Source organism: Ascidiella aspersa, chromosome 1 (assembly GCF_963924565.1).
Source record: "Ascidiella aspersa chromosome 1, kaAscAspe10.2, whole genome shotgun sequence".
In the NCBI taxonomy this organism is placed as follows: domain Eukaryota; kingdom Metazoa; phylum Chordata; class Ascidiacea; order Phlebobranchia; family Ascidiidae; genus Ascidiella; species Ascidiella aspersa.
In genome coordinates, this window is record NC_139447.1 from 1,796,502 (window position 1) to 1,823,846 (window position 27,345).

At 35.8% G+C, this 27,345-nt stretch overlaps 1 protein-coding gene across 1 annotated transcript in view; it reads left to right on the top strand.

Annotated features, from left to right (window-relative positions):
• The window catches only part of LOC146166484 (AP-3 complex subunit beta-2-like), a 63,584-nt gene that overhangs the window by 25,505 nt on the left and 10,734 nt on the right, over positions 1-27,345 (top strand). Inside the window, exons 9-15 of the mRNA XM_083390868.1 lie at positions 11,544-11,678; positions 14,514-14,646; positions 15,403-15,512; positions 22,104-22,280; positions 23,380-23,572; positions 25,838-25,956; positions 27,131-27,299. Of these exons, the coding sequence (XP_083246994.1) occupies positions 11,544-11,678; positions 14,514-14,646; positions 15,403-15,512; positions 22,104-22,280; positions 23,380-23,572; positions 25,838-25,956; positions 27,131-27,299 (1,036 nt within the window). The remainder of the gene's footprint in view (positions 1-11,543; positions 11,679-14,513; positions 14,647-15,402; positions 15,513-22,103; positions 22,281-23,379; positions 23,573-25,837; positions 25,957-27,130; positions 27,300-27,345) is intronic.

Sequence of the window (27,345 nt, forward strand, 5' to 3'; positions counted from 1 at the left end):
CATGACGTAAAAGCCATTATTCAATACATTTGACATATTTGTTTGTTTTTCCTAAACTTGGATGTTTGTATGACGTACTGCCAGAACTTAAAACATCTTCAAAAAACAAAAACATTTAGTTTTGTATTTGTTAAATTTATAAAACCTGTTTTTAATTTAAAGATGGAAAAACTTTGATTGGCCATTGGCGTTTTGAATTGCTCGTGTTGCAAAAAACGTGCATCACATCATATAACAGTCGTTGGTCGTAATGCTGCAAATTAGAAATTGCAATAACGTAAAAATAGCCATAAAAAAATCAGTCGTTGTATTAAGAAATGTGTACTTTGTCTAATTAAGTTACGCCATTATAGTTTCGGTATAGGTAAATCAATAAGGGTATGGATTTCTAAATTCTAAGCTTTAACTTCTGTGTCAGCGGAGAAATGACCAACACATTCTGTATGAGGTCCTTATCTTCATATCGTATTTAGGTTCGTAGGGTTTTTAAAAGGGCGTATCTTGATGGAATCCAAAACCATTGACAGCAGGTTTCTGCTTTTCGATCACTGTTCTGCTGACTCGTATACTATATAAACAATAAAACCCAGAGTTTAAAATATCTCAAATTAATTGTGTTCGAAATAATTAACTAGCGATGCCAGTATAGGCGAAATATATATTCCTTAATGTCTGATCCTGGTTTTACTCCGTTTTTTTAAACTTAAAGTTTTATTGCTAAGTTTCGTAGAATGTGCATTGTAGATATCGTTTGATTAGGTCACCGTTTATTGCTGGTCGTGACTCGCAATTAACTACGGGTATAGGTTTATGTGCCAGTGACAAATAGACAAATTGTTGTTTTTTTCGTTTCTGCATATGTTTAAGTTATGACTGTTTGTGGTTGACCAATAGTAAGAAATGTGGATCTTAAGGTTTAACTGGTAACCCTCAAATAGAATGCTAAAAATTACCAATACTGTACACGTTATTTCAGGCATGTAATGTATACTCTTTGTAGTTGAAACAAACACTCACTTTCAATTGAATGATTTTCTAGGGCCCCTTTAAAACAACTTAAAGTAATGTTCATTGGTTGCTGTTCAGCATCAATTATTGATACATTATTGGTTAAGGAAACAACAAAAAACTCTGCGTCTCAAAAAAAACCAAATCTGCGTCTTTTTGTGTAAAACAAGGCTTTACTAAAAAACGAATAAATTTATGATAAAATGATTAAACATTTTTTTGGTACGCTAGACAAAAACATTCATAATTTTTCGGTTAAAACTTTTTTATTGATTTGAAAGAAATAAAAAATATGCATCTCATTGTAAAAGACTTGTCGACAAAGATGTAAAACTGTGCTTTTTTGCAGGACAACTCAAAACTTTGCAAAGCACCACTTTATTATTTAAACCTTAACGAGTCGTTCATTAAAAAATGTTAATAGCCTTCCTAAAGTTAATTATTTAGTAACTAGTTAATACTCAAATTTGGCCAAACTTAAGAAACGGAAGTTCATCTTAATGCTTAATCATAGATTTAGAAGAACAGTCTTTTGTCAAAATTTTATAAATTGAATCTATAAGATTGATAAAACAGTAAAGAATCACTGCAGTAAATTCCTTTAAACGTACGTATGAAGTATTTCGCGTTGAGATCCCCTCCTTACTAAATCCTGTCAGAAATAGGTTCAGATCTCAAAATGGGGTTTGAGGGGGCAACAAAACAACACAAATTTTATCCAAAGCCTTTTTGTGGTACAATAAAGCATATATTTACGCGTGCAATACATTCACTCTATCGCCTTATAAAGGTTTGTCTAACATCGGGAAATAAAAAATTGATCGATCGACGTTTTTTTGATATATATCGGAAGCAGTATAAATGGCATGGTTAGCACAATAACCAATAGTTGAAAAAGCGCTTTTACAACGACAATTTCTAAACACTTAACTTAGGCTAAACAAAACATTCAAAAACTTTAAAAAAAACATTAGGGTTTGGAAGATTTTCCACTGCCCATATCAATTCCAAGATTTAAAAAATTTAAAGACTTTGATGCAAGTCTTTCATTCACTAAAAATCAGAAAAAAGGGTTTTTGTGTAAAAAATAACACAATGTTTTTTGTGTTTTTTTTTACGCGGAAAACAGCTCAACAGGCTTTCCTCCTGTGCTTGTTCATTTTTTTCATTTCCGTCGTTTCTTTGCTTAACTGCCTCAGGCGGGCACCGAGATTGCGCAAGTAGCGTAGTAGCCAATCTGCCTGTATTGTGGCACCCCGGCTATATACACAAAGGCGAAGAATTCCCGGGTTTGAGGAGTACAAGGGTTGCCCTTGAACGCTGACATGAGGCACGTGAAGTAGGAGAAATACTGGTAGCCGTACGCTGCAAAAATATATAAAAGAACAATTTAGCGTGTTTAGAAGACGCCTTTATGTTAAATGCTGAAAAAATACACTTAAACATGACTCTAAATAATTCGACTTTTTCGCATGATGCTTGTAATTGCATTTAGGAGCACTTCTTAATTTACTCACATTTGGCTTGAATTAAGTAAATTAGGTTTGCCAACCCAACAAATACACGATTTTTACTTGCATTTGACATAAATCACTAAATTAGCCCAGCAAGTTCAACAAAACATTGTTTTGTACTTATATTACGCCTGAACAAGTAAATAAGCCTCACCAATTCAGCAAAAAAAATTGTTTTTACTCATGTTACTTAAACCAAGTACAGTACAGCCAATAAAACAGAAGAAAACGTTTAGGCGTAAATCAAGTAAACTAACTCTTTCTTTTGAACACAAAACAGCTATTTTCAAACAATGGGCTTAAATCAAGAAAATTAGTTCCAACAACACAGCAAAAAAACATATTTTTTACTCACATTAAGCTTAAACCAGTTAAACTATTTCTCTCAATCCAACAAAATACGATTTTGCTAACATTACAAATAGAGCAAATGAACTAGCTTTACCAGCCCAAGAAGAACATGGTTTTTGCTCATATGAGTCTTAAACCAAGTAAATTAACACTGCCAATCGAAAACAAAACAGTTATTTTCAAACATTAGGATTAAAAGCAAATTAGCCCCACCAATTTAACATAACAGTTTTTGTCTTACTCATATTAGGCCAAAACCAAGTGGCTTAGTCCTCCAATTTAACAAAAAAAGCTATTTTCAAACATTAGGCTTATATCAAGTAAAAATTAGCTTTGCCAACCCAAGAAAAACAATTTTTTTACTCGCATAAGGCTTAAAACAAGTAAATTATCCCTTCCAATCGAAGCAAAATTAGCCCCACATAACAAAAAAAACGAAAAAACATATTGTTTTTTACTCACGGGGCGCCTGAACCACTTCGACGTTGGTCCCAGTCAAGCTGTCAGTCGCTTGGGTTAGAAGCACAATCGTTCCAACCGGATGAGAGCAAGGATTGTCAGGCATCGCACGCTTCGGACGATTCCGTGCGCCCTCGAACCAACTCGCGTTGACGTCACTGCGCATGACGTCACTCGAGTCTCGCGTCACTTCCGGCAGGGGCGCGAGGTTGAACTTGCGCGAAATATTGCGCAACATTTCGGGGTCGTTGCGCGCCAGTTGGCACGAAATAAGGTCAGGGTAGAGAATGCAAAGGTCTTTGGCGCGCGAAATATCCTTGACAAATAAAAATAAGACAAATAAAAATAAGGGTTGGTAATAAAAAATGTCAAAGCCAAATAAGTGAAATAAGTTGATATCATTTTGATAAAGACGTTTCGATACGAACTTGTATCATCGTTAATTTAAGTGGCATTTTTTTAACTGATGATAAATACAAGCACTAAATGTCCTTTAATTAATAAGTCTGTCGTTTATCAGTTCTAAAAGGAAAAATTTATTTTGCCTCAAAATGGAGCATTATCAGTGTCTAGAAATAAACAAAACAATACAACATGTAAAGAACTGGAAAGCAACACTAGCGGCATCATTAAAATGTATATTTAGGCGCATATCTTATCGTATGGTCAATGGCGGACTGAATGTGTAAAAAGAGAAGAAACTAAAGAGGGTTTATTTAAAAAAAAATTAATATATATATTGATGGGATTTGTCATTCCTATTGCAAAGCACCCATTGTCGTCTGAAAAATATCCTGTTATGAAGGATACCATTTTTTTTACAGCGAAAAAAAAATTAAGACATATTTTAAAAGATAATACCCGAATTTTCGATGACCAAACGATACAATTGTAAATTTTTAAATACAATTGCCCTATAAAAATGACATGTGTTTATTTGAAAGATTACATTTTTCCGCGCCAATCTCTGACATTTGTTTTAATATCAAATAACACATTTTGATAAACGACGTCCTTGAAAAATATATTTTTGAATTTTAGTAGAATATGGCTTTTCTAATTTTTCTTTCCAAAATAAAAAACAGCCAATTTAAAGGCGTTTCAATCTGCTTTTATTCTTCCTCTTGTGGCGCCCCTTTCGTTTCAAGTCCACATTTAGAAACAACTAATTATTGTTTAACTTAGCTGGTACTTTCTTTGGAAAGTACTGAAAGTGGTCAATTTGAAGGTGTTTCATGCGGCAAAAATCACTTTATAAGTGCTCAAGTTACCATTAAGTTTATTAATAATTGTTTGACTCAGCCTGTTTTTTAATCAGCACACACCATCTATGTAGAAACTTACGAGCATGAAATCGTCTTGTTTCTCCAACTTCCGAATGCTGTGTGACGAACTCATGTTGCAAAGCAGCGACGCAACAAGCGTAAATACCAAAGTCTTGACCTGGACAAAATATCAAGCTTTGAATTGGTTTATTCGTCTTTTTTGTCTGCCACTAATTGTACCCAGTAAAACCAAAACATAGAACAGGACATATTTCCCAAACTATAGGTCAAGGTATATTTCCCAGCTGTTTACTTTTTAGGTACTATATTTATCTATCTGAAATGCAGTTTAAGAATGAATGTCGAAATCAAAAAGTCGAGTAGATCGACATTATCTTGATTAAGACGTTTCGATACGAACTTGTATCATCAATTCAGCACCAGTTAATGTGTTTGTTTAAAAGGATGAGTTTTTTTGCCACAGATTGTGAATGTCAAGAAGGGCTCGACGCGAAGTATTTGCTAAACTAAAGCTTTAGATTAACGATGATATTACAAGTGCGTATCTAAATGTCTTTATTGATGCTGATCTACTCGATCTTTTTGCTTTGAAATTCATTTTTTACTTCTAAATATTATTGGGAAAAACACACACAACAATGCATAGCCACAATATTCTATATTTTAAACCATTTTCTTTATTTCTTTGAAATGGAGAAAATAAGCAGTGTTAAGCTCAAACTTAGAACGTTGTAGTTACTCACCTCCATTTGAAATCTTTCCAGAGTGCAGAACAGTTGCAGATGAGCAATGCCTATTCTATAACCCTAATCAACAGAAACCTAAAATACAAACACACGTATGATTAACACATAAAGATCAATATTTCGACCTTTAGGTCGTAATGGCTTAAAGGCGATTGGTTAAAACAACTTGTTAGCGAGACGAAAAATTTTCGTGACACGCTCAGTGCAAAACAAAATTGGATCAGTGGGTATTAACTTACTTTACAGCATTTTTATGAAAATGTCCGACAAATAAGTCGTTGGTCAAGGTAAAGTATAAATACGATATCTTCCTAAAGAAAATCATGATGCATACGATAAACGTTTGACTATAAAGAAACATTTTTCAAACAAGAAAAACATATATACAGTATTACAGAAGGATGTGCAGTAGAAACTATGGTGCGAATAGCGAAATGTCAAGAATGGGTTTTGTTTATTTCGATAACTGTACGATTTGTTTTGTTCTTGACGGTAAAAATAACTTCAAAAGCAGTCAAGTAGACAAGATCCGTCTTTTGTCAGTTGAAGTAGAGGTTAAATCATTTCTAGACAAACTAATTGTACCACCTGAAGCACAAAGAACGGTAGTGCAAAAAATACACGTTTTTCAAACCCACTGACTGTTACACAAGTATTTAACTGTAAAGCAGATGGCACAGTTAAACACGAATTGTACTTGGTAGGTTGGTTATTGACAAATTTTGTTAAACTGTGCAACAGAAAAAATGAAAAACAGCATTGTCAGTTTGAACTGACTGTGAGATTGCGAATAAGGTACACACATCTGTCAATTGAGTTTTTAAGCGAGCAATTGACAGAACTAAATGATTAAGGCTCTCAGGTTGATAAAATTGTTCTTCGGCAAAATTTTATTAAAATACCAACGTTGCGACCACCTATTTGGGCAATCTTCTTGTAATAATGGGCGAAAAAATATATATGCCAGACAAACAGCAAGAAAAAAGCGAATAGATGGTCGAAACGTTGGTACTTTATTAAAAAATTTCCGAAAGAACAATTTTCCAATTGATCTTCAAGTAAGCAGTCAACCAAATGGTAAGAACGAGTGTAGAAGTGTAGAATCCAGTTATTAACCGCCCGTACTGATCTCACAGTTCGTTGGAATCGTAACGAACGTCTTTTCCACCTCATAGTTTGGCCCCACGAAGATGTTAAGGTAATACTGTAAGTTCTGCATTGTACAAGGATCACCGCCGTACGCCGTCAAAGCACAATCGTGCGTGATAACCAACTGATAATAACCGTTCGCTGAAAATGCAATAAGAAGGTCATGTTATTCTACCAGTCTGAAACAATTGGTTTAGATTATCTATTTGAAACTACTAAAATTCTAATTGGTTGTAGAGTTGTTGGTTATTTCAAAGTTGGTTGTAAGGTTGGACGATAATTCGATATTTTCTACGTTTGTCCGATAATTCGATATTTTCTACGTTTGTCAGATAATTCGATATTTTCTACGTTTGTCAGATAATATTACAATCTTTGCTGTAAGTTTCTTCCGTATTTCGGCATTTTTATTTTCGGTTTGTAAAACCCAGGCATCCCTGTACACAACCCCGATCACAAATCTTATTTTTGCAAATTTCTGTTTGTAAAATCTTGCTGTGTTATTAACGTAACACAATTGTGTTAAACAATCATAAAAAATAAATTCTTCGTGGTAAACAGTATAAAAAATAAAAGTAAACAACAATAAAAGTTATAATTGGCTATTTGCCCGACATGCTGAATCACAACATCTTACCCGGGTCTTGTACGACTTCATGTACCACTCCATTAGCAACCTTCATAGCATGGCTCACAACCACACTTCGGGGTGTTGCCACAGAACATGGGTTGCCGGGGGCCGCTCGCTTCTTCCTCGTAGAGTTACTGGGGGCTCTGTAGGGGGCAATGGCCTCCTTGAATGGCTGCAGGTTGTGGGTTTTTGCCAGGTTGAGTGAAATTTGTGGGCAATATGCCTTTAGGAAGCAGGCTTTTGTATTCATACCGGTGGCCGTTGAACAGTAGTCCTGACTGAGAGTGGGTTTTATTTCCTGCAGAAATAAGACGCTGTTATATTTCGCTCTGTAACTTTTCTTGCTGTTTTTGATGTTGCGATTTTAAGTTGTTTGGGCAGAAATATTAAGTTTCGGTAATTCATACTTGCTGTTTTTATGACAGTTTGTGTACTATTAGCTGACTCCAGCGGTGATATAATAAAATTTAAATTTGCTGCTAAAACTGGCAGCTAAAAAAATAATTATTGGGCAGATATACCTAATCTATTGAAAGTTTATTTTTCCATTAAAACTGCCTTTTAATGAGTTCAATCTCTGAAGATAAATTTATAGATTTGTGTTTTCTGTGATCTGGTCACACTGATGAACGATAACAGACACTGATTCCGATTATTCCGAGGTCGTGAGTTCAAACCTCATACTAGGCAAATTCTCTCCAACCTTATTCGCATTATATCCTTTAAAAGATAAATTATTTCGCTAACAATTAAACATGCTATGAAGCAGAATTGTGGATGTATCCGTCATTATAGTAAGCCGAAACGTTGGTTAAAGAAATATATGTGCAGGAAATAACTTACACACCTTACTCACCATTCTGTCCAAACTCAGCGAGACTTTCTGCCAGTAATTGTCAGTCGACCACTCTTGAGAAATGGGTTGTAGTGAGCACATGCCCCAGGTTGTGTACTGGTGGGCGTAATATACTGTCGGAATCCCCAAAATAAGATAACTCAATGTCAAGGGGGCGCAAATAAGCAGCACGATCCCAATTGGATAACCCAGCTGTAAATAATATATTAAGCAGGAAATTAGTAAATTCAAAGAATACATGATAATGAATTCCAAATCAAAAAGGTATAGTACTGTAGTAAATCGACATTATCTCGTTTCGATACGAACTTGTACCATATTCATTTAATTTGACGATGATACAAGTTCGTATCGAAACGCTTAATCAAGATGATGTCGATCTACTCGATCTTTTGGGCTTTGCAATTCATTATAAGGCTGCATTACAGACCCGTGGGTGCACCCAAAGATTAAATGTTTCCTAATTTTGTCAAGTTTAAAATATTGTTTAATTGCAATTGCAGTTTTGTCTAAAATAACGAGTATGGGGTCAAATTTTATTTGTCTTACTTAAATTCTGGTAAATAACTGTTGGTTCAAAGACATATTGTACAATAAATATATTTATTTCAAAAGCAATTAAAATAATGTCATACTTCAATTGACCTTTTGAATTGTCTATTTAAACGTAACTATGTTAAGCATAGAAAAATTGTTTTGCTTGATAAAGTTAACATTCCTCGGGGGTTTAAAAATAGTTTTACAATCGTCAGTATACAAACTTCATTCAATTTATAATAAGGAAACAGTGCTTAACTTACCCCCATTATAGCAGACGTCTATACTATGGGCTTCAATGTTAAAAGAACAAACAAAGCACCTATTCCTGAACTTAAAAAAACGCAATTTTAACGTGGTTAATTACAAAGCAGAAAACCAATTAGTAAAGACACACCTATTCTCGAGGTAAAATACCAGTCAATTCGGACGGGTTTGTAGGACAATTTGCCGTGGAAACTGTTTACCTATTTTCTGTTTCTATGATTTTGATCTTATAACTTCGTACTTGAATTGGTAAAAACTTCAGTAGTATTTTTTGGTCAAATTATCTAGACCGGATAGAATACTTTCAGTTTAGTAAATTGTCATTTTGGCTTTAATATCGACTTGATTAACTTAAAGGTAATTTTCTTCACCTATCAACCCCGCGCTGAGCAAGTATTATAGACTACATGAAGATATCTTCTAGATTTTGTAACGAAATACAAACCGCAGCGCGCTATTATGCTTGAAAGCCGCAGAAGAAATACTTTTCGCGATTTTCTTTCGAAAAAGTTACACTTGCTACCCAACAATCTCAGCAACTGATTTGTTACAACTATGTGTTATGATAAGCTTCTTCTGTGTAAAACATTTTCATTCTCTCTTTTAAGTGCTTTGTAAAAGCCACGTGGTTTTATAAAGCGCATTTGTTCTCAAAGATAGTAACACAAATCATATATTTTTCACAGTTGATCCCTTATCGCAAAGGGATGAACGCTTTAGCACTTTGGCAAAACCTCGTTCCATCTTTTAGTTGTCCCTATGCCACCTTATTACTCTATTTTTCATAAATATACGTTGCTAAATTGTAAGGCTTAATATCGGACCTAAAATTAAAACAAGGTGCCCAGTGCTAAAACTCTTAGTATTCCTGCTTTGTCATGTCGCGCACAATATGAATAAAATAAATATTCCCAGGCCTGGCACATTTGATTTTCTACATGTGTGGTATTTTACGTTAAAATGCTTTATCTTTGCATCAAACTTTGAACTCTTTTCTGTTAGCACTTCATGCTACAATATTAGCACTTTTAAAATATGATTCTCTCAAGTGTGCCATTCCAGTAATGCCAAAGGACACATGTGGGTTTGTGCTTTCTAATATGTTCCGACATAAAGCTTAAATCTTAAACCTGACCATCTGCTCTATGTTCGCCTCGACTTCCCTTAAACCTAATAATTGAAAACCTGAATCCAGTCGATTTTATAAGTCACCGACAACCGTAGTTTTTCCTTCATCGCCCTCAAATACATGGATATTGCCTTATCCGTATCCCGTGTCCACCATAGCGTTTAATTAACTCCCACCGGGCATTAATTACCTCCACAGCAAGGCGGCGTTTGCCCAAGCAGCCTTCACTAATCACAGGACGCAAGGCAGCTTAATAACGCCTAACCAGCCCCCAATTTAAGTCAGGTCGCTTTACCTGAAGAAGCTACATAGTTACAAGGCTTGGTTTTAAGTGAGCGATAAGCGAGCGAATTTGATTGAGCGCGCAATAACCGCTCTTTACCGCGCCAATTATTGCGTAAGTTTTGCAAGTTGGTCACTGGACATTGACCAGTTGAGCTTCGGACTCACAGGATGACCTCCCGGGAGTCTAAACATCCCCTTTGAGTTCCCCTGACCTTTATATTGGAACGCAAGTAGCCGTCATAACTTCATAACTGTTTCCGCTTTACCTGGATAAGATTGCCAAATACTTAGCGCACTCTCGCTGGGCTTATACTCGCTTATTGTGTGGGTGTTCCCTTGTAATTGCTGGATGTTATGTGTGTGGTATCTGATGGTGCAAGCTTTAACCAAGCACTACCAAGCGATTAATGAGTGCCAGGTCAAAGTATAATTGTCGCCGTCTTGTTTAGACTTACCGATTTTGCCTGCGTCTTTCAGCAGACACCACCCGAACTATTAGCCTATTAATGGAGACCCTTCCTTAAAAACTTGCCCTAAATGCGTCACTAGATTTTATTAAACAGATATGGTTAACTAGATAATTTGATTTGCTGCTAATTTCATTTTAATTCGAAATTGTAAATTGCTCGAGCTCCCTTCTAGTTTCAATCTAGTTTACGACTTTATCGGAATGCAGTTTATCATTTGGGACAGGTTTTTAGCTATACAGGAGAATTACTAATCCCGAAAGGTGCTAATCTTGGTGTACTATGTTTCACCTTTCCATTCCTATAAGAAGAAATTAATTTTTTATTATAAAATTATGTGATATATATTTATTTTTAGCCAATTTCTATTTTTTGATTCATGATTTTGCGAAAGTATGTACGTGCCTGGTTCTGGATGCTATAATTTCCTTAAAAACCTAATGTCAATTGTCAGCCGAATTCAAATTTAATATTTTAACGTTTTGATCCTGCTGCTTATTAGGCGAAGTATGACTTTATCAAGACCAAATTTGCTGTAAATTTAGTAAAAACTCTATTATGAAATTAAAAACCTTTCTTGTTATTTGCCTGGCGAGCAATTTTTTTTTGGTATACCTGTATTTATTTTCGATCTCTTGCCAGTTTTTATTTCACAGGCTGCATTTTTTTATACTACTCTATGCACAATGAGCTGAGCTTAAAAAAAATAAAACAATGTTTAATATATTTAAATTTCGTTTCCGTTTGCCCGACGCTTACTAACTACCTTCATGGCGCGCCAGTATGCCGCGGTGCATCGGTTAAAAGCGCTGATCTATATATTATTCCTATTCAAAAACCTTTCCTTGTTATTTGCAGGGAGTGTTTGAACCTTTCCTGAAGACCTTCTACGTCCGTTCAACCGACCCGACCCACATAAGAGTTCTCAAGCTTGAAGTTCTCACCAACCTCGCTTGTGAGACAAACATCTCAGTTATTCTGAGGGAATTCCAGGTAAATACTTGCCCTATTTGTTTCTGGGGTTTTGATTGAGTAACTGTATTGTTTGTTTTTTGTGGTTTTAGGGATCCGGTTTGAGAAGAAAGGTGCTTAACTCTTAATGGTCAAACAAACTATTTACATTTTTTAAAAGAATTTTTAGGTTAATAAATCAAAAAAAAAATAGCGAACAACAATTTTTACAACTGTTTTAAGAAATTTTCAATGAAATTTAAAGTATTTTTTTTTATCGTACGTTTTTGCATGATATTTTTTATAAGTTAAATCTTCCTAAAAGTTGTTTATAGGCTGGTCTTGTGTACTATATATATTATTATTTTGCTACAATGTTACCATTTTTTGGTGCGTTCGTTAGGATTTTCTTTGGTCTCATAAAAGTTTGATAAAGCAAGAAATAATTTGCCGACTTGGAGACTCACTGTCTATCTTCCGCGGAAAGCCTTAAATGTTAGCTATTTAACAACTAGTTTTGCTTGATAGTTTAACATTGTTGCGGTCAGCAGTTGTAAGAACGGATGGCGATTGCTTAAATGAAGTACTTAGCGGCGCTTACTGAAAAGAAGATAATTAATACTTAAATCACCAAACCTAAACACACGCAAATATATTTTAGAAAAGGTGCTTATTTATCATTTGAGGTCGTAATACCTTAAACGTTTCAGAACAATAAGAGCCTTGACCAAGGGCAATTATATGTAAATTACTACCATTGAATATTACTTTTTTTTCGCATTGTGGACTATTTTGCCCACAATCTGTCAAATTGTGTTGTGTTTATAATTAATGGTCGATTATTGCAAAAGTGTATAAACAAACTTTAGAGCATAATGGTTGAAGGTTGTAGTAAGAAGTAATAAGAATATCAAAGCTCATACAAAAGTATATAGCGAGAATTGTCAAAGTTTGGAATAACTCCTAATTCATTTTCAACATCTGTCATAGTCACTCATAGTTTGTTAAAAAGGATGTTAAAAATAAATATATAATTATTCGAAACGTTTAAAATTGTACCTACTATGTGAATAAACAAAATTTCAGGGCATCTCGCGAATAAACAGCATCCAACATTAAATTATAGAAATTGAAGGTGAATTTTCCAGACTATCAAAATTCTATTTTTTCAATCCTTCGTACATTAGGGATTAGGGATGTTCAAAGTAGAATATCGAATCCTTGGATTCGAATCCAGATGGGATTCGAATCCAATTCTGCCGTTTATTTCGGGTAATTGGAACCGATATAATTTAAAGTTTTACCGCCGATTGTTGCGCCTAATTGTAGATACGTGTGTGGTAAGTTGGCATGTCGCTGCGGCGACCAATTTATGGCGCTTGCTTTAAATGTAACGATGTAGTGCAGTGTCAGCGTTTTTTCGGGCGACTAATTACCGCGTCTCGCGATAACGTTCGTCTAATAATTAGATGTCAATCAAGCGTTATTGGGCGAGCGACTAACGTGTAATGTCTGGTATGGAGTTGGCAATGCGTTAAGTTGCAAGTGCTGACCGTCCACAAAATGCGCTATAGGGTTACTTAAGTTCAACTTTAGGCCAATATTCAGCGTTATGGAGTTATGCACAACGTAATTGTCAAGAATTCGTTATGTCAATAATAACTTTGTATTCTTTGCAGTACATCATTTGACTGCATAACAGATCATATTAGTCAAAAAAGCACTAAGACCCAACAATGCTTTAAAAAACAGGACCGAATTGCTAAAGAAGTTTTGACAACCACCTCGACAGTTGACATATTACAGTTTACAAAACTGCTTCAAATGACACTTGTTAAGAATGTTAAACATATGGGAGATTTTTTTATTATCATAATATACGTATGTTAGCAAATTGTTTGGGCGATTTATTGCTGTGATTGTGGGCCCTGTGGTTTGAGCTAAATGTATACCTGTCCTATACGGTACCTAATCACATTATCACCGTTAGTCAAATAGGCCGAATCGATCAAATTGAAAAGTGTAATGGTATAATGTTTCGAGGTCGTTTGTATTATATAATGCAGTGGTTCTCTACCTTTTTAGCGATATTGTAGCGTTTTATTTCATACACAATTAAACTAAACGAAACGATTTCACAATGAGGGCGTGGTGTCACATCTCAGTAGTGCTGTTTCTTGTAGTTTGCTAATGACCAGGAAAAGTCCGTGAATAACAAAACACCGCTGTTACGTCACAGACGGACCGGTAAAATTTAAAAACAAGTTTTGCGGACGTGTGGACCTTCAAAAATCAAAATTAACCCAAAATGTTATTACGACAAAAGTATATGCAACTTAAAAGCAAAGAATGGAAACGTCAATTTAATAAGCAATTTGCTTCTGTCTGTTTGATGTCATACGTGTTTTGCGTGGTTCATTGAAGTTTTTCACCTAGAACTGTTTTTAAAGCTTAAGACTTAAACGAGTTGTAGCCTACTACAACACTTGCACCATCGTGACGAATAAAGTCCAAAGTAGACCATTAACTCAATGTTGCGTCACAATGCAGCAAATTACGGAACTGGCGAAGTTCTACATTTGATGGACAAGATTTCAACATCTTGCTTTTTGCAATTGAGAAATAAATTTATAATATATTTGGCGGACCGGCAAGAAAGTTGACGCGGACCGGCGGTTGAGAACCACTGATATAGTGTATGCTGTTTTTGCTGGCTAGCACAACTCTAGAAGGGCTTAATCACAGAATACACAGTGTTTATACTTACATTTCAGTTGCAAATAAATACATCTATTGCTATGATTTAAAAATTTTATCTTTTGCCTTGCATTGTTTATGCATTCCCCTGAACATTACCTTTTTGCCTTTATTCCACAGACATACGTTCGCAGTTCAGACAAGCAATTTGTCGCCCACACTATCCAAGCAATCGCCCGATGCGCCACCAACATTAAGGAGGTTACTGACACTTGTTTGTCTGGACTTGTCAGTCTACTATCCAACAGAGATGGTAAGATTTTCGTTACCATTATAAACGCCGTTACAAACGTTTTTCCATTTGTTGTATATTATTTTTCGCCCAGAACACTGGCTGTTTATAAAGTTCACTTTCTACAACTTTTTCATCCTTTTTTAGCACATTAAATAATTGTATCTTATCAATTTAAATCGCCGTTTTGTAAAGGCCGTGTGACTTTTTTCACTTTTTTACGTCCTCTTTAAACGATGGGCGTTTTGCTTACACGTCCGACGTTATTTGCATGGCCACTCCATAGCTGCTACTTGATTATATCGAACGTTCTAAGAACAAGAAAACACATTTTTGACTTTTTAACCCAATTTTTTTTTTTATTTGGCTGGTTTACTTCTTTTATGAACCGCTAGGTTTTTATTAAAAAGAATTCCCGACCGCTCACTTTACCAACGCCATTCCTAAAGGCGCCAAAGACTATGAACTATCTATCTGGTGTTTATTGCCTCGTAAAAAAGGTTTAACTTTTACAATTATTATCAAACCTTAACGGTTTTATGTAAATTCTACAAACTACTTTGGAGCCTATTGGCTGGAGGTTGTAGTTAGTTGTAGAAAGAGTATATCAAAGCCCATATGAATAGATAGTATTTTGAATTTTTATTCATTTTCAAAATCTAAGACACCTACTTCTTGTATGGGCTTTGATATTCTTATTACGTCGAACTACTTTGTTTCTATATTTTAAAAAATACAAATGTTTTTGTCCTTATCCGGTGATTCCCTGACTTGCAGAGGAGGTTGTTGCCGAAAGTGTTGTCGTCATAAAGAAGCTTCTCCAGATGAACCCGTCACAGCATAGTGACATCATAAAGCACATGGCAAAGCTGGTCGACAACATTCAGGTGATTTCCCTTTCTAGTAATCGATTGTAGTCGCGAAATATTTAAGTGAAAAAATAAATAGGGTTTTATTATTATTGCGAAGGATAAGTTAAGAAGGCAATGTTCATGACGTTGTTTATTGTTACATCTACTTTTTTCTTTTTCTTTAATATTGGCTTTCTTTAAAGGTGCTTTTCTTTCCGTTTAGAAAAATTAGAAACTAACAAATTTTTTTTTTTTGTCGGCATTTTTTGTTATGTTGGAGGACAGAATGCGATTGTGGAAGCACATATTTTACGTTTGAGTTTTCTTTACGTTTTTAGCAATATGTCTTGTAACCATCTAATAAAAGTAGCTTATTAAGTTTAAAAGCGTTTAATTTTTTATTTTTTAGCGTGTTGAAAACAAGACAGTTTTCATATCTTTAATGTTTGTCTTTTAATTTAATTTTCGTTTAATTATGATTTAAAAGGCAGTTTGATTGTTTAAAGCTCGTTTATTTATGTCTTGTGACATTCTAAAAAAGGGAGTTTTAATTGAATACCATTGCACGACTTGTGCATTTATTCAATCAATCAAGCTCAAATTATCCGAGTGACGTTCAAGTTGACATTTTAGAGCTCCCGGAATAGCTAAAGCTGCGAAAATATGGCGCAATAAATTGGCGTCAGTCGTATAACGCGCTATCCACGCAAAGAAACGCCCCAGAACACGATTTTATTGTTACATGTAAAGAGTGGTGACACTTACTGTGTTAAGGCTAGTCACACCTTGGTGTGGGTAAATACCAGGATTAAGACACGCCTGGTTTATTGTTGGATTCAATAAATATTACGACTATCACGCCTATTTCTGGTCTTGTAGTTCTCGTTTTTAGAAATATACAGTAGCCATTTTTAAATGGCAATGATTTGCAAACTAACTTAAGTCAAGCCCAAGACCTATTCATTGACATAGCAAGTCAATTTCAAGATCTCCTATCACAAAAAACGTTTTTTTTAGAATTTATAGGATTTTAACTTCACTTGTATCAATGTGCATGTAGACGATATATAGCTGAGAATTTTTTTGAGGAAAATTTATTTTCCGGAATCTTAAACAATATATACAAACCTTGACGCATTGTTATTAGTAACCGCATTTAGCGAATCAAGTCGCACATTTTATCAGATTCGGTAAAACGATTAATTACTATTATAAACCTCCCAACTTGTTTAAAATGTCGGTAATAATCGCTCGGTTAATTACGACACAAAGGGGGAAGAATGGTCGCGTGTTACGTCACAAGTGACCTGATACCAACTTGTGGCCATGTCGCGTCCATCCGCCCAGGATTGACAAAAGTCGATTCTGCGATCGTTTTAATAAGTTTACCGCCATATTACGTGACAGGTACAACCCTAGACCTGTTTCTGAACTTTATTTCGTTTTTAAATTTGACAATTTACTTCCATCTTTATTAGTAAAGCGAGAGAGTGAGAGAGTACCACTCTAGTTTTTAGGCCGGTGCCGATGCCGTGACCTCATGGAATTTAAGATACGCTGAAACAACGAGTTTGAAAAATAACGTTTCGCATATCGCTTAATGGCCGATCTAAAACGCAATTGTAGTTGGTGTTTGAGACCTCATGATCTACCAGAAAAGTATTTCGCTGTTGAACCATCACGTGTCGCCTATTTGATATTTTTTTATGAGAGCTCGATTGTTACAGCTATACCCTCACTGAGATCTGATAGAACTTGAATTGCTCAAAACGAAAGGTTACAGTAAATAGCTTTGCACATAACGTTAATGGGTGTTGGAAATGCATAAACATGTCATTCACTTGCAAAGTCGCTGCTGTACAATCGCATGTACTTATTTGATCTTTTTATGAGTATGTAATTTCCATGTATGTGGCAGACACCCTCACTAAGATCAGGTGGAATTAAATTGCGCAAAACCAAAGGTTACAAAAAATCCACGTAGAATACAATCACATGTCGCCTATTTTGGTATCTTTTTATGAGAGTGTTCCCTCGCATGCTACAGTTACACTCTTCAGACCTGGTGAAATTTAAATTGCTCAAAATTAAAGGTATCTTTTTATGAGGTTGTACTTTTATGTGGCAGTCACCCTCACTAAGTTCTGGTGAAATCAAAATTGCGCAAGACGAAAGCCTTTTAAAAATGTATTTAAATATTACTTTATTGGGTGTTGAAACGACGCTTTGGAAACGTGTGAGTCATCGCAAAGTATTTTGCTGCTTTAAAATCAAATATCGGTCAGTAGTGGATAATCACGTCGACCTTCTAGCAGCCGCTAATCACATGATTGCGGTTTAAGTGTTGGTTGTCTCACTTGAAAGGTGTCCACACTCGCCTCCTCGCGTGTGCTTAACCTGGGATTAGAAACTTGATTTTCCGCGAAGTTACAACATTATTAACTCTTAAGTGCTTGGTTATGTCCGTTGGCGAGATTTTCTCTGCTATCCTAAAATTATTTCTTCACTCCCAATTGCGAACATGCTAAAATTTTTCTGACGTATAACTATTAAACTAGAAATAGACTCAACATTTTCTGACATATAACTATTAAACTATAGAAACATGCTCAACGTTTTCTGACGTGTAACTATTAAACTAGAAATAGGCTCAGCATTTTTTGACGTATAACTATTAATCTAGAATTTGCCTGAAATATATAGCGTCAAATATATGAAATGTCCCTAATTTTAAAATGGAATTAAATTTAGTTGGACCGTACAGCCGTAATTTCTGCCCAACGTATTGGGTATTAGTGCAAAATTTATAAACTTAGCATAGGTGTAAAGCTTATTAATAACATTACAATAACATTACAAGGCTATACCGAACCAGAAAGATACGGTTAAAGTAAATTACCGAACATTGCGTATCGTGAAAAAACACCAAGTGTGGGACATTACTACATAAAAAGCTAAATTATTATTCTGCAGCTTACACTTTTATATGAATGGTAAAATGATCGCGTCTAGGCAACGTGTATGATGACGTCATAGTACAACTGCGCACTTTGTTTGTGCGCAAGGGGCAATAAGCTCAATCCCAAGACAAAGCCAGTCATGATGATAGGCATAACAAGTTCATAATTTGATTGACGTTGCTTGGCACGCCCTAATAAACGATATTATCCTATTTGCGCAAGAATTCTAACCCAAATTGCACTTAATGATTTAATAAATTACAATTGATAATTAGGATTTATTGTAAGTAGATTGTATTAGCTAAGTGGAAAACGCTATTATAAGCAATTTTTTTTATAGCGTAGTGCAGTGTTGTTAAACCGGTGGGAGGGTACGCACTTGTGTGAATGAAATAAATTGTAATGCGGATGACAAACGTCGTGCGGATGAATGCGCGGAATTTTACTATTTTTTACTATGTGTAATACAATATTCCAATCTGGTGCGCCCACTTAATCGATACTGGTACAGTAATATAGTCTGTCAGTGGTTCATTGGAGTTCAAGCTATCATTCACGGTTTTATTACACAAATCCTTTCATTGTTATTTCTCAAACAGGGAAAACTAAAGGTTGCAAATTTCCAATTCTTGTTTCATGCGGATGGAAATTTCCCGAAATAAGGTTGGCATGCACTGTCGTAGTGCATTGTCATACCTGTAGTACACCGTTACCCAGGGGTCTCCAACCTTTTATCACCCGACCCCAATTTAAATAAACTGAAATCGACATTTACATGCGACCCCAGTTTGTTTCAGATAAGTAATGCTTAAAATAAATAACACAGTGATTGTTTGGCTTAAATTATACAAGTCCAGAGAACTGTAACGACATATGTGTAACGAAATGAGAAGTTTAAATTAACTCTTGGATTTAAATCTAAAACTGCAGAAATTAGTGAGTAATGACGACACCAATAAATGGTTTTGGCGACCCATAGGTTAGAGCCCACCGCCGTAACCTGTCTACCTTGCTTTAAACAATTTTCAATTTTAATTAAAAAAAATCGTAAAATGTGAATTGGATTCGAATCGATGTTTCATTTTGCAAGAAACACAGCCTATCTTTGACAACCAAATAGTTTAGATAAATGTTGTCCAAATCATCGTCTGCCTTCTAATCAAACTGTATGAGGATTTGCAGCGTTACCCTTGACAGATATCTAAGTAAGATACCTTTTAATATTAATGCCTCGTAAATGTTGGTTCCAATTCGATAACAAAGGTAATACTTTGGGGTTTTTGTCGATGCGGTTAACCCATATTACCTTAATACAATACTCGTTAATATAAAATCAATATTGTCATTTCTATTATGATTTCAAGTTGTTGGTCTTGCCATTATAAGACTATGTTCACCTCCAAGTTTGAAATCTCGTAATGTGTTCTTAATCTCTAGATGTAATTCGATTTTTCAAGTATCGTTACCTTAATATGACACCCGTTAATATATAATCGATATTGTTATTTCCATTATGATTTAAAATTGCTAGTTTAATTTTGCCATTATAAGCCTTTGCAATAATTACCTCGCATTTCAAATCTCGTGATGTGCTGTCAATCTGCAGTTTATGTAATTTAATTTTTCAAGTATCGTGAATTCCTAATATTTATCCACGTTTGTGCTCTACTCAGTCGAGGTGATTTAAATAATAAAATTTTACGATGGGCACTTATGGCAGCACCCCTCATTTTCGATTCCCAGTAAGTTGCCGGAGTTTAAATGGCATTCAATGCAATCAGGAGCAGATTAGTTGCGGGAAGAACTTCAAATTGCCTGAAGTTGGACGTAATGGCTGCCAAAGTATAGACGATTAAAGCGCTATTTTCTCCCCTGGCAAGCTGCCCACACCAGTCTGAAAACATTGCTTTTAACGGAAACTATTGACGAAGAGTCAATTAACTTTCCGATTGCCGATATCAGTAAAAAATGAAAAAATTGCAATTGAATCTAGTTTTAAAAACTGTGGGGAAATTCACTTTTCGATTATTATTGATATCAACGAAGAAAGTGAAATAACGCGATTAAATAACATTTCCGTTGAATTCACCAACTTGAAGAGGTAAGAAATTTGTAACGAATCACTTAGTAATGTAATTATTTTTTGAACGTTCCGAATATGTCTTCATTTGAAGGTAAAAAAAGGAAATATTCGAAACGTTTAATATGTCACCTACTTCTCTATGGGTTATGATATTCTTACTACGTCAAATGGAAATATTCTTTGGACTGTCCTGTCTTAATCAAAGTCAGTCATTTTATTTATTTTTACTTCGATTAAGGCAGAAAAGTCCAAATTATTTGCTCCAATTTGAAGCCCTTTACCTTTAAGGGCGACGAGATATCTTCTTATTTTACACATTAAGTTTGCTATACATCAAATTTAATTATAATTTTCACACTACCGAATGGTTTCACTACGCACAAAAAATGCAATACCAGTATCACGCTTTTTCTTACTTGGCCGAACCTAAATCTGTATCATCAGAACTTCAATTCAGTCGTGAGAAAGGTATTTTAATTTGCCGGACGGCGAAAACTACAGAGCTAAATAATCCCCTAATCCCCATTAAATACCCCCCTAATGTCGCGCAATCTTTAGCCACAGGCTCAATTAACGCAAATAGTAAACGCTAGTGACATTTTTTGAGCGAGTTTAAATGTCTGGGGAATTTCCCGTGCATACCTTATTTCTAAATTGACTTATTTGCATAACTCTGCTTCTCATTGGCTCATCTACCTTTGGTTTATATCATTTCAAAAACAACGCGTAAAACCTTCGTACAACTTTTGTACTTCTGCTTCTAAAATTTTGGCAACGTGGAAGTTAAAAGAACATTACCTTCTTTTACTTAGTGTTAACTCGCGTTCGCTGTTGTTAATTAAAACACTCTCTGTTCGGGAGGTACGAGTTACTCTTCCCAACTTTATGAAAATATGTTGTACTCAGAAGTCCAAAGTTACTCGCCATCCTGCTAACTCACTGTTGTACTCTCTAGGCCTTGTTTTTTGCTAACACAACATCTGAGCTACTCGATTTTTGTCAAAACAACCCTATGCTCTGCACAAAAACTCAACTTACCTTTTTACTAAGTGCGTAAACAGGGGAAGTTGAACGATTTTGTCATTAAACGAATGAGACGATAATTGACTTAAAAAAGGGAAATAAAATACACTCGCCATTTCTGCAAACTCGTTCATTCTACTCGTTTAAAACTGCATACTCGTTCTTTCTACTCGGTAATACGCACTGTTATTAACCTGTTTACTCGTCCTGCTACTCGACAATGCTACAGCTACTCTACTGCTAATGTTAACCCACCCTTTCTACTCGTACTAGTGTTAACTCGCTAGTTTAATCGTCGGTCCTACATTACTCGCACTAATACTAACTCATCATTTCTACCCGTACTATAGTGTTAAGTCGATAATTTACCCGTCAGTACTACGTTTACTTACTACTGTTGAGTAATTGACTTACAACACTGCTCTAAGCCTGTGTAGCTCAGTTGGTAGAGCGAAATCTACATTTACTAGCCCTACTGTTAACTCACCCTTTCTACTAGCCCTACTGTTAACTCACCCTTTCTACTCGCCTTACTGTTAACTCACCCTTTCTACTCGTCAGGTTCCGATGGCGCGTGCGAGTATCCTTTGGTTGATCGGCGAGTACAGCGAGTTCGTTCCCAGGATCGCCCCAGACGTGCTCCGTAAAGTTGCCAAGAGCTTCGTATCCCAGGAAGATATCGTTAAGATGCAGATCATAAGCCTCGCTGCAAAGCTGTTCGTCACAAACCCGAAGCAGGTGGGGTTAGAATGCTGGCTGTGAGGTGGTTTGAGAACCCTACTACTCGGACTCGGGTTGTGCATTAACTTACATAAAAATGGATCTGCGGCGTGATCTGTCTTTTGGTGAACTTCATACATAGCTTCGCTCATATTTCCAGCAAGTGCGTACTGAAAACAAAACGTAAATTTGACAGAGTGTATAACTGTATAATCAAGTCTAATAAGAATAGAAGCCTATTTTGGAATTCAAGTATCAGCCATACTGTTTAAAATCGTCATTTTTGGATCGTAATCATTATGAAAACGGCCTTTCTCTCGTTTATGTAAACCGCCGCCTGTCAGAGCCACAATTTTTCTTTCAAGTCTTGTTCATCAGCTGTTGCTAAGTACCGGCAAGTAACTGTTTAAATATCGTTACTCGAACGTTTCAATTATCTCGATAAATATTCAATCCCAGCGTCTGGCTTTTTTTGACTGAGATAATGAACTGACTAAAATTAGGGGGTGGTATTTTTACGGCGGAATTGGTCGTTTTAAACTCTTTCTTTTTTATTTTTTTTTTATTTATGCGCCAATGCCAAACCTTTAAAAACTTAGATTAATAAACCAGGGCTCGGTTAGAGTCCCGAGTCAGACTCCTGCCAAATTTACCAATCCCTAGAGTCTCAAGCCAGTTCCAAATTTAAAGCCTGCATCCTACCCGTTAATACAACTCATCCGTTCACAATACATTGTTGGAAAATATTTCACAGTTTGAAATTCCATCTTTACAATTTCAAGTTTGCGGCCACATCAGTTTGTAAATTTGGTACTTCGCATGTGCACGTCGGACTCGGGACTCTGTAGTCTGACTTGAGTCCGAGTCGAACGAAATAGACCGACTCCGACTCTGCAGCCCTTTGCAAAAAGTCAACCTGTTTTAACATACTCAAAGGTGTACCTATAAAAGCAAAAAACTCTTTGATATCTTATTGGGTTTCCTTTGGCCTAAAAGCTTCTGTAAAAAATCATACCGCCGAGGCCTTTATAAGTTACGTCGCACAGAGCGCGTAATTTCACCTATAGCTGCAAGTAAAATTAAATACCGGCAATATTTTAACCTTGTTCCTTCGCAGACCAAGCTACTTGCCCAGTACATCCTGCAACTCGCAAAGTACGACCAGAACTACGACATCCGGGACAGAGCTCGCTTTATACGTCATCTTATAATGCCTGGTGCCAACATAACCCCTGGGGCCCTACAAAAGCACGCAAAGAAGATACTACTGGCCCCTAAACCGGCCCCAGTTCTAGAATCACCCTTTAAAGGTAGGTCTATTTAAAACCTTACTTACACCGGGAACCCCCGAAAAAACTTAAACAGCAGAGACCTAAAATGACATGTGTATGGCTTTTATATTTTTGGGGCTTAATTACAATAGGTGCATCTGGGTTGTGCTGGACATCTGCTTGCTTTCTCACTGAGCCTACGCAGCTTAGTTGGTAGATCGATTGTCCCAATATCTCTGAAGTTAGCCTGCGTATAAACCAGTTAAAAGAATGACGGTCCCGGTATGACCGAGGTTGTGAGTTCGAACCTCACCTCAGACTAGTTTTACTTACAGGGTGTAGACAACTTTGCTTAGTTATCCCTTATATTCCCATATTGGATATTTTTTGAGTGAACAGATGTTTTCAATTTAAAGGCAAAAGTGTATTTCAACAAATAGTTTCCCGTTTATTTTTTTTTGTCAACACTGCTATCTTTAATTTAACTCTACTAGAAAAAAAACATACAAAAAAAATAGAGTTGCAGGTCAATTCATAAAACAACCGTCTTTCAAGGCAAGCTCCGAACCGTTTTGAACTTTAGTCGAAATGGAAGTTTAATTCCCGATCTTAAAAGTCCAGTTCGCATGGAGATATTATTTTGTATTTGACTTGTTTACAAGGTAGCACTATTTATCCGCATTAGCTGTTTTCACAGGCTTGTCTGAAAGAATTCGTTTAAAACGATTAGCGTGCTTGTATATAACACACCGTCCAACAAGCCTTAAGTCTAGACACCAACCCAAATTAATCGTCATTGGTATGGTAAGAGCATAACTTAATAAGATTATTTGCAATAAATGCATCTCAAACCAGGAGTGGTGTTTGTTATTTGCAGCATTGCAGAAGCTCGAAATTCTACTAAAAGTGGCTGTGCAGGTTTTTGGTCAAGTTTAAAGTGAACTGAAATAGCCTAAAGCTGAATAAAACAGGGCAAAGCGACATGACGTTCGTACAATTAAGCATCTGTTAATCTCACAGTTTAAAAACTGAGTAAAACCACATTCAGCCATTGTTTAGAGGAATATATATTTCGCATATACTGGCATCGTCAGTTTCTATAAATAAAGTAATATACGTGTACATTGTTTAAACAATTGTCTGATCCTGGTTTTACCTGGGTTTATTGTTAATATACGCGTCAGCGGAACAGTGATCGACAAGCAGAAACCTGCTGCCAGTGGTTTTGGATTCCACAAAGATACGTCCTTTTTATAGAATAAAGTAAATCCTGCGTCTTTGTTTGATGTTGCTACACAGAAACACAATTAGCTGTTGTATATTCGTAAGCCTTCGGGGCCAATATGTATAGATGATTGTTTGGGATGAAAGCAAATTGACGGACGTTAAATTTTTATAATCTCCTTATCGTATCTTTGAGGTTTACAAAACCAGTTTTGTAGAACTTTTCACACGCGATTGTGGATCTGTTAATCTGAAACTTTGACAGTTGCGATTATTATCTCATTACTTTCTTGCTGTTCTAAGCAGATTTTCCTCTTAAGCTTTTGTCTCCAGCGTCCTTAAATCTTTAAATCTCTTTGGTGGTCTTCTGAATAATTTACATATAAAAGTTTTTGGAAAACCCTATGTTTTTCTAAATGCCATTGAATAATCTTTTAATTTTGTATGCACCTTAAGTGATATATTTCGAAGATTGTGTAGTAAAACATCTTTTTTGAACTATTAATTGGTATGTTGATCATGGCATTTATGTTGTTTGTTTTCTAATTATATTAAAATCAAGTGGATATTCAAATTTAAGTTTTAAAAACCGTCAATTTTCTTGAAAAAGTCTTTGAATTTATTTCATAGAACACTGTGGCATCCCTGTATCTAAACTTGCGCTATAGACAGTCTATTTAAAACGAGGTTGTAAATTGATTTTAATTAAATCTTAGTATATTGAAATGAAAGGCTTGGTTCCTTAATTAAAAGGTCGAGCCTTAAGGTTTACAGTTTTTCACACAACTGACTTACTTTATAATAATTAATTAATTTTTTGCTTGCCTTTATGAATCGCAAAATAACTAGTTTACATAAACAAAGATCTGTATCTGTATGTTTACCTTACACCTAATAGAGTCGGATTTAATATATCAAATATGGATTTGCTGAGTTTAATTTGAACTTTATTGTTTAAAGTTGTTTTATTACCGTTACCCAAGCTAAACACCTTAACAGGAACCCGAACACTCGCTTTCGGTCGCCAGGTACAAAAGTAGCCATTGTGATCGTTGTATTATATTTCTATTATTTCTTAAGGTCGTGACATCTACCAGTTGGGGTCGCTGTCGCACTCCATCAGCGCCGAAGCGACCGGGTACCAGCGATTACCGGACTTTCCCTCTGAACAACCTGACCCCACTTGCAGGAATATTAAGGTAACAGACTAAAACTTGCGCTAAAATTAAGATAAAAACAAAAATAAACTGTCCCCTTTTAGGTTTTAAAGCAAATATTTTAAAAGTAAAATGTTTTGTTCAGAGATTATTCTAATAACTAAATGGCATTAAAACGGTGTCTTAAAAAATCATGCCGGCCTATACCATTGTAATGTCCAATAATATCGGAAAACTAAAGGTAATTAACAATATAAAACCTTTTTTTGTTAAATAAATGCATGATTATCCTAGACCTAAAGCGTTTCATTTTAATCAATTAAAAAAATTGAAAACATTACCCATTGCAAGTTGATCAATTTGTTTTATTTGACCATAGTAATGTTGTCATTTAACATTCGATCGGAAAATACAAGGTGTATGGAGCCACAAAAAGCATTCTCGTCTTACAAATTCATCTCTCACATTTCACTTTCCCGGCTTTAGTTGCCAAAAACCGGCTCGGCGTTTCAAATTTCATCAGAAGGCTAATCTTTTTTGATCATAATAATATCGTCATATTGGATCGAGATTGGCTTACTGTTTGCCAAAGTTATCGAGGATCGGAATCGTAATAAACTACCAATTATCGGACATCCTTAGCATGAATGTTAGCGCGCGGAAAATCGTCTTATCTTGTAAATTCATCTCTCACGTTTCGTTTTCCCTGCTCTTGTTGCCAAAAGCCGATATGGTAATGACGTCATTAGTATCGGATCGTCAATAATTTTATTTCCGATATTATCGGACAAGTACCGATAGTACCACTTGGTATCAGGTATCGGCTCCGATCCGATATTATCGGACGAGTACCGATACTACCACTTGGTATCGGGTATCGGCTCCGATCCGATATTATCGGACAAGTACCGATACTACCACTTGGTATCGGGTATCGGCTCCGATCCGATATTATCGGACAAGTACCGATACTACCACTTGGTATCGGGTATCGGCTCCGATCCGATATTATCGGACAAGTACCGATACTACCACTTGGTATCGGGTATCGGCTCCGATCCGATATTATCGGACAAGTACCGATACTACCACTTGGTATCGGGTATCGGCTCTGATCCGATATTATCGGACATTCCCAGCATAGACTATAATGTGCGGAGTGGAAAACCTTCTTTTTGACAAATTAATTTTTTACTCTTCACTTTCCTGAGTTTAGTTGCCAGAAACCGACTCGGTGGTGGATGGCAAAAAGGGAGCAAGGTCAAAGAAGAAACCTCCGGTGAAGAAATCCTTTTACTCGGATGAGGAGGAGTCGGAGGAAGAAGAGGAAAGTGAAGAGGATGGGAGCGGAGAAGAAGAGTCCTCCTCAGGGAGCGAAGATTCAGGTTTGTGTAGTTTATTCTATTTTGTATTTATATGCTCTGGCTGTGA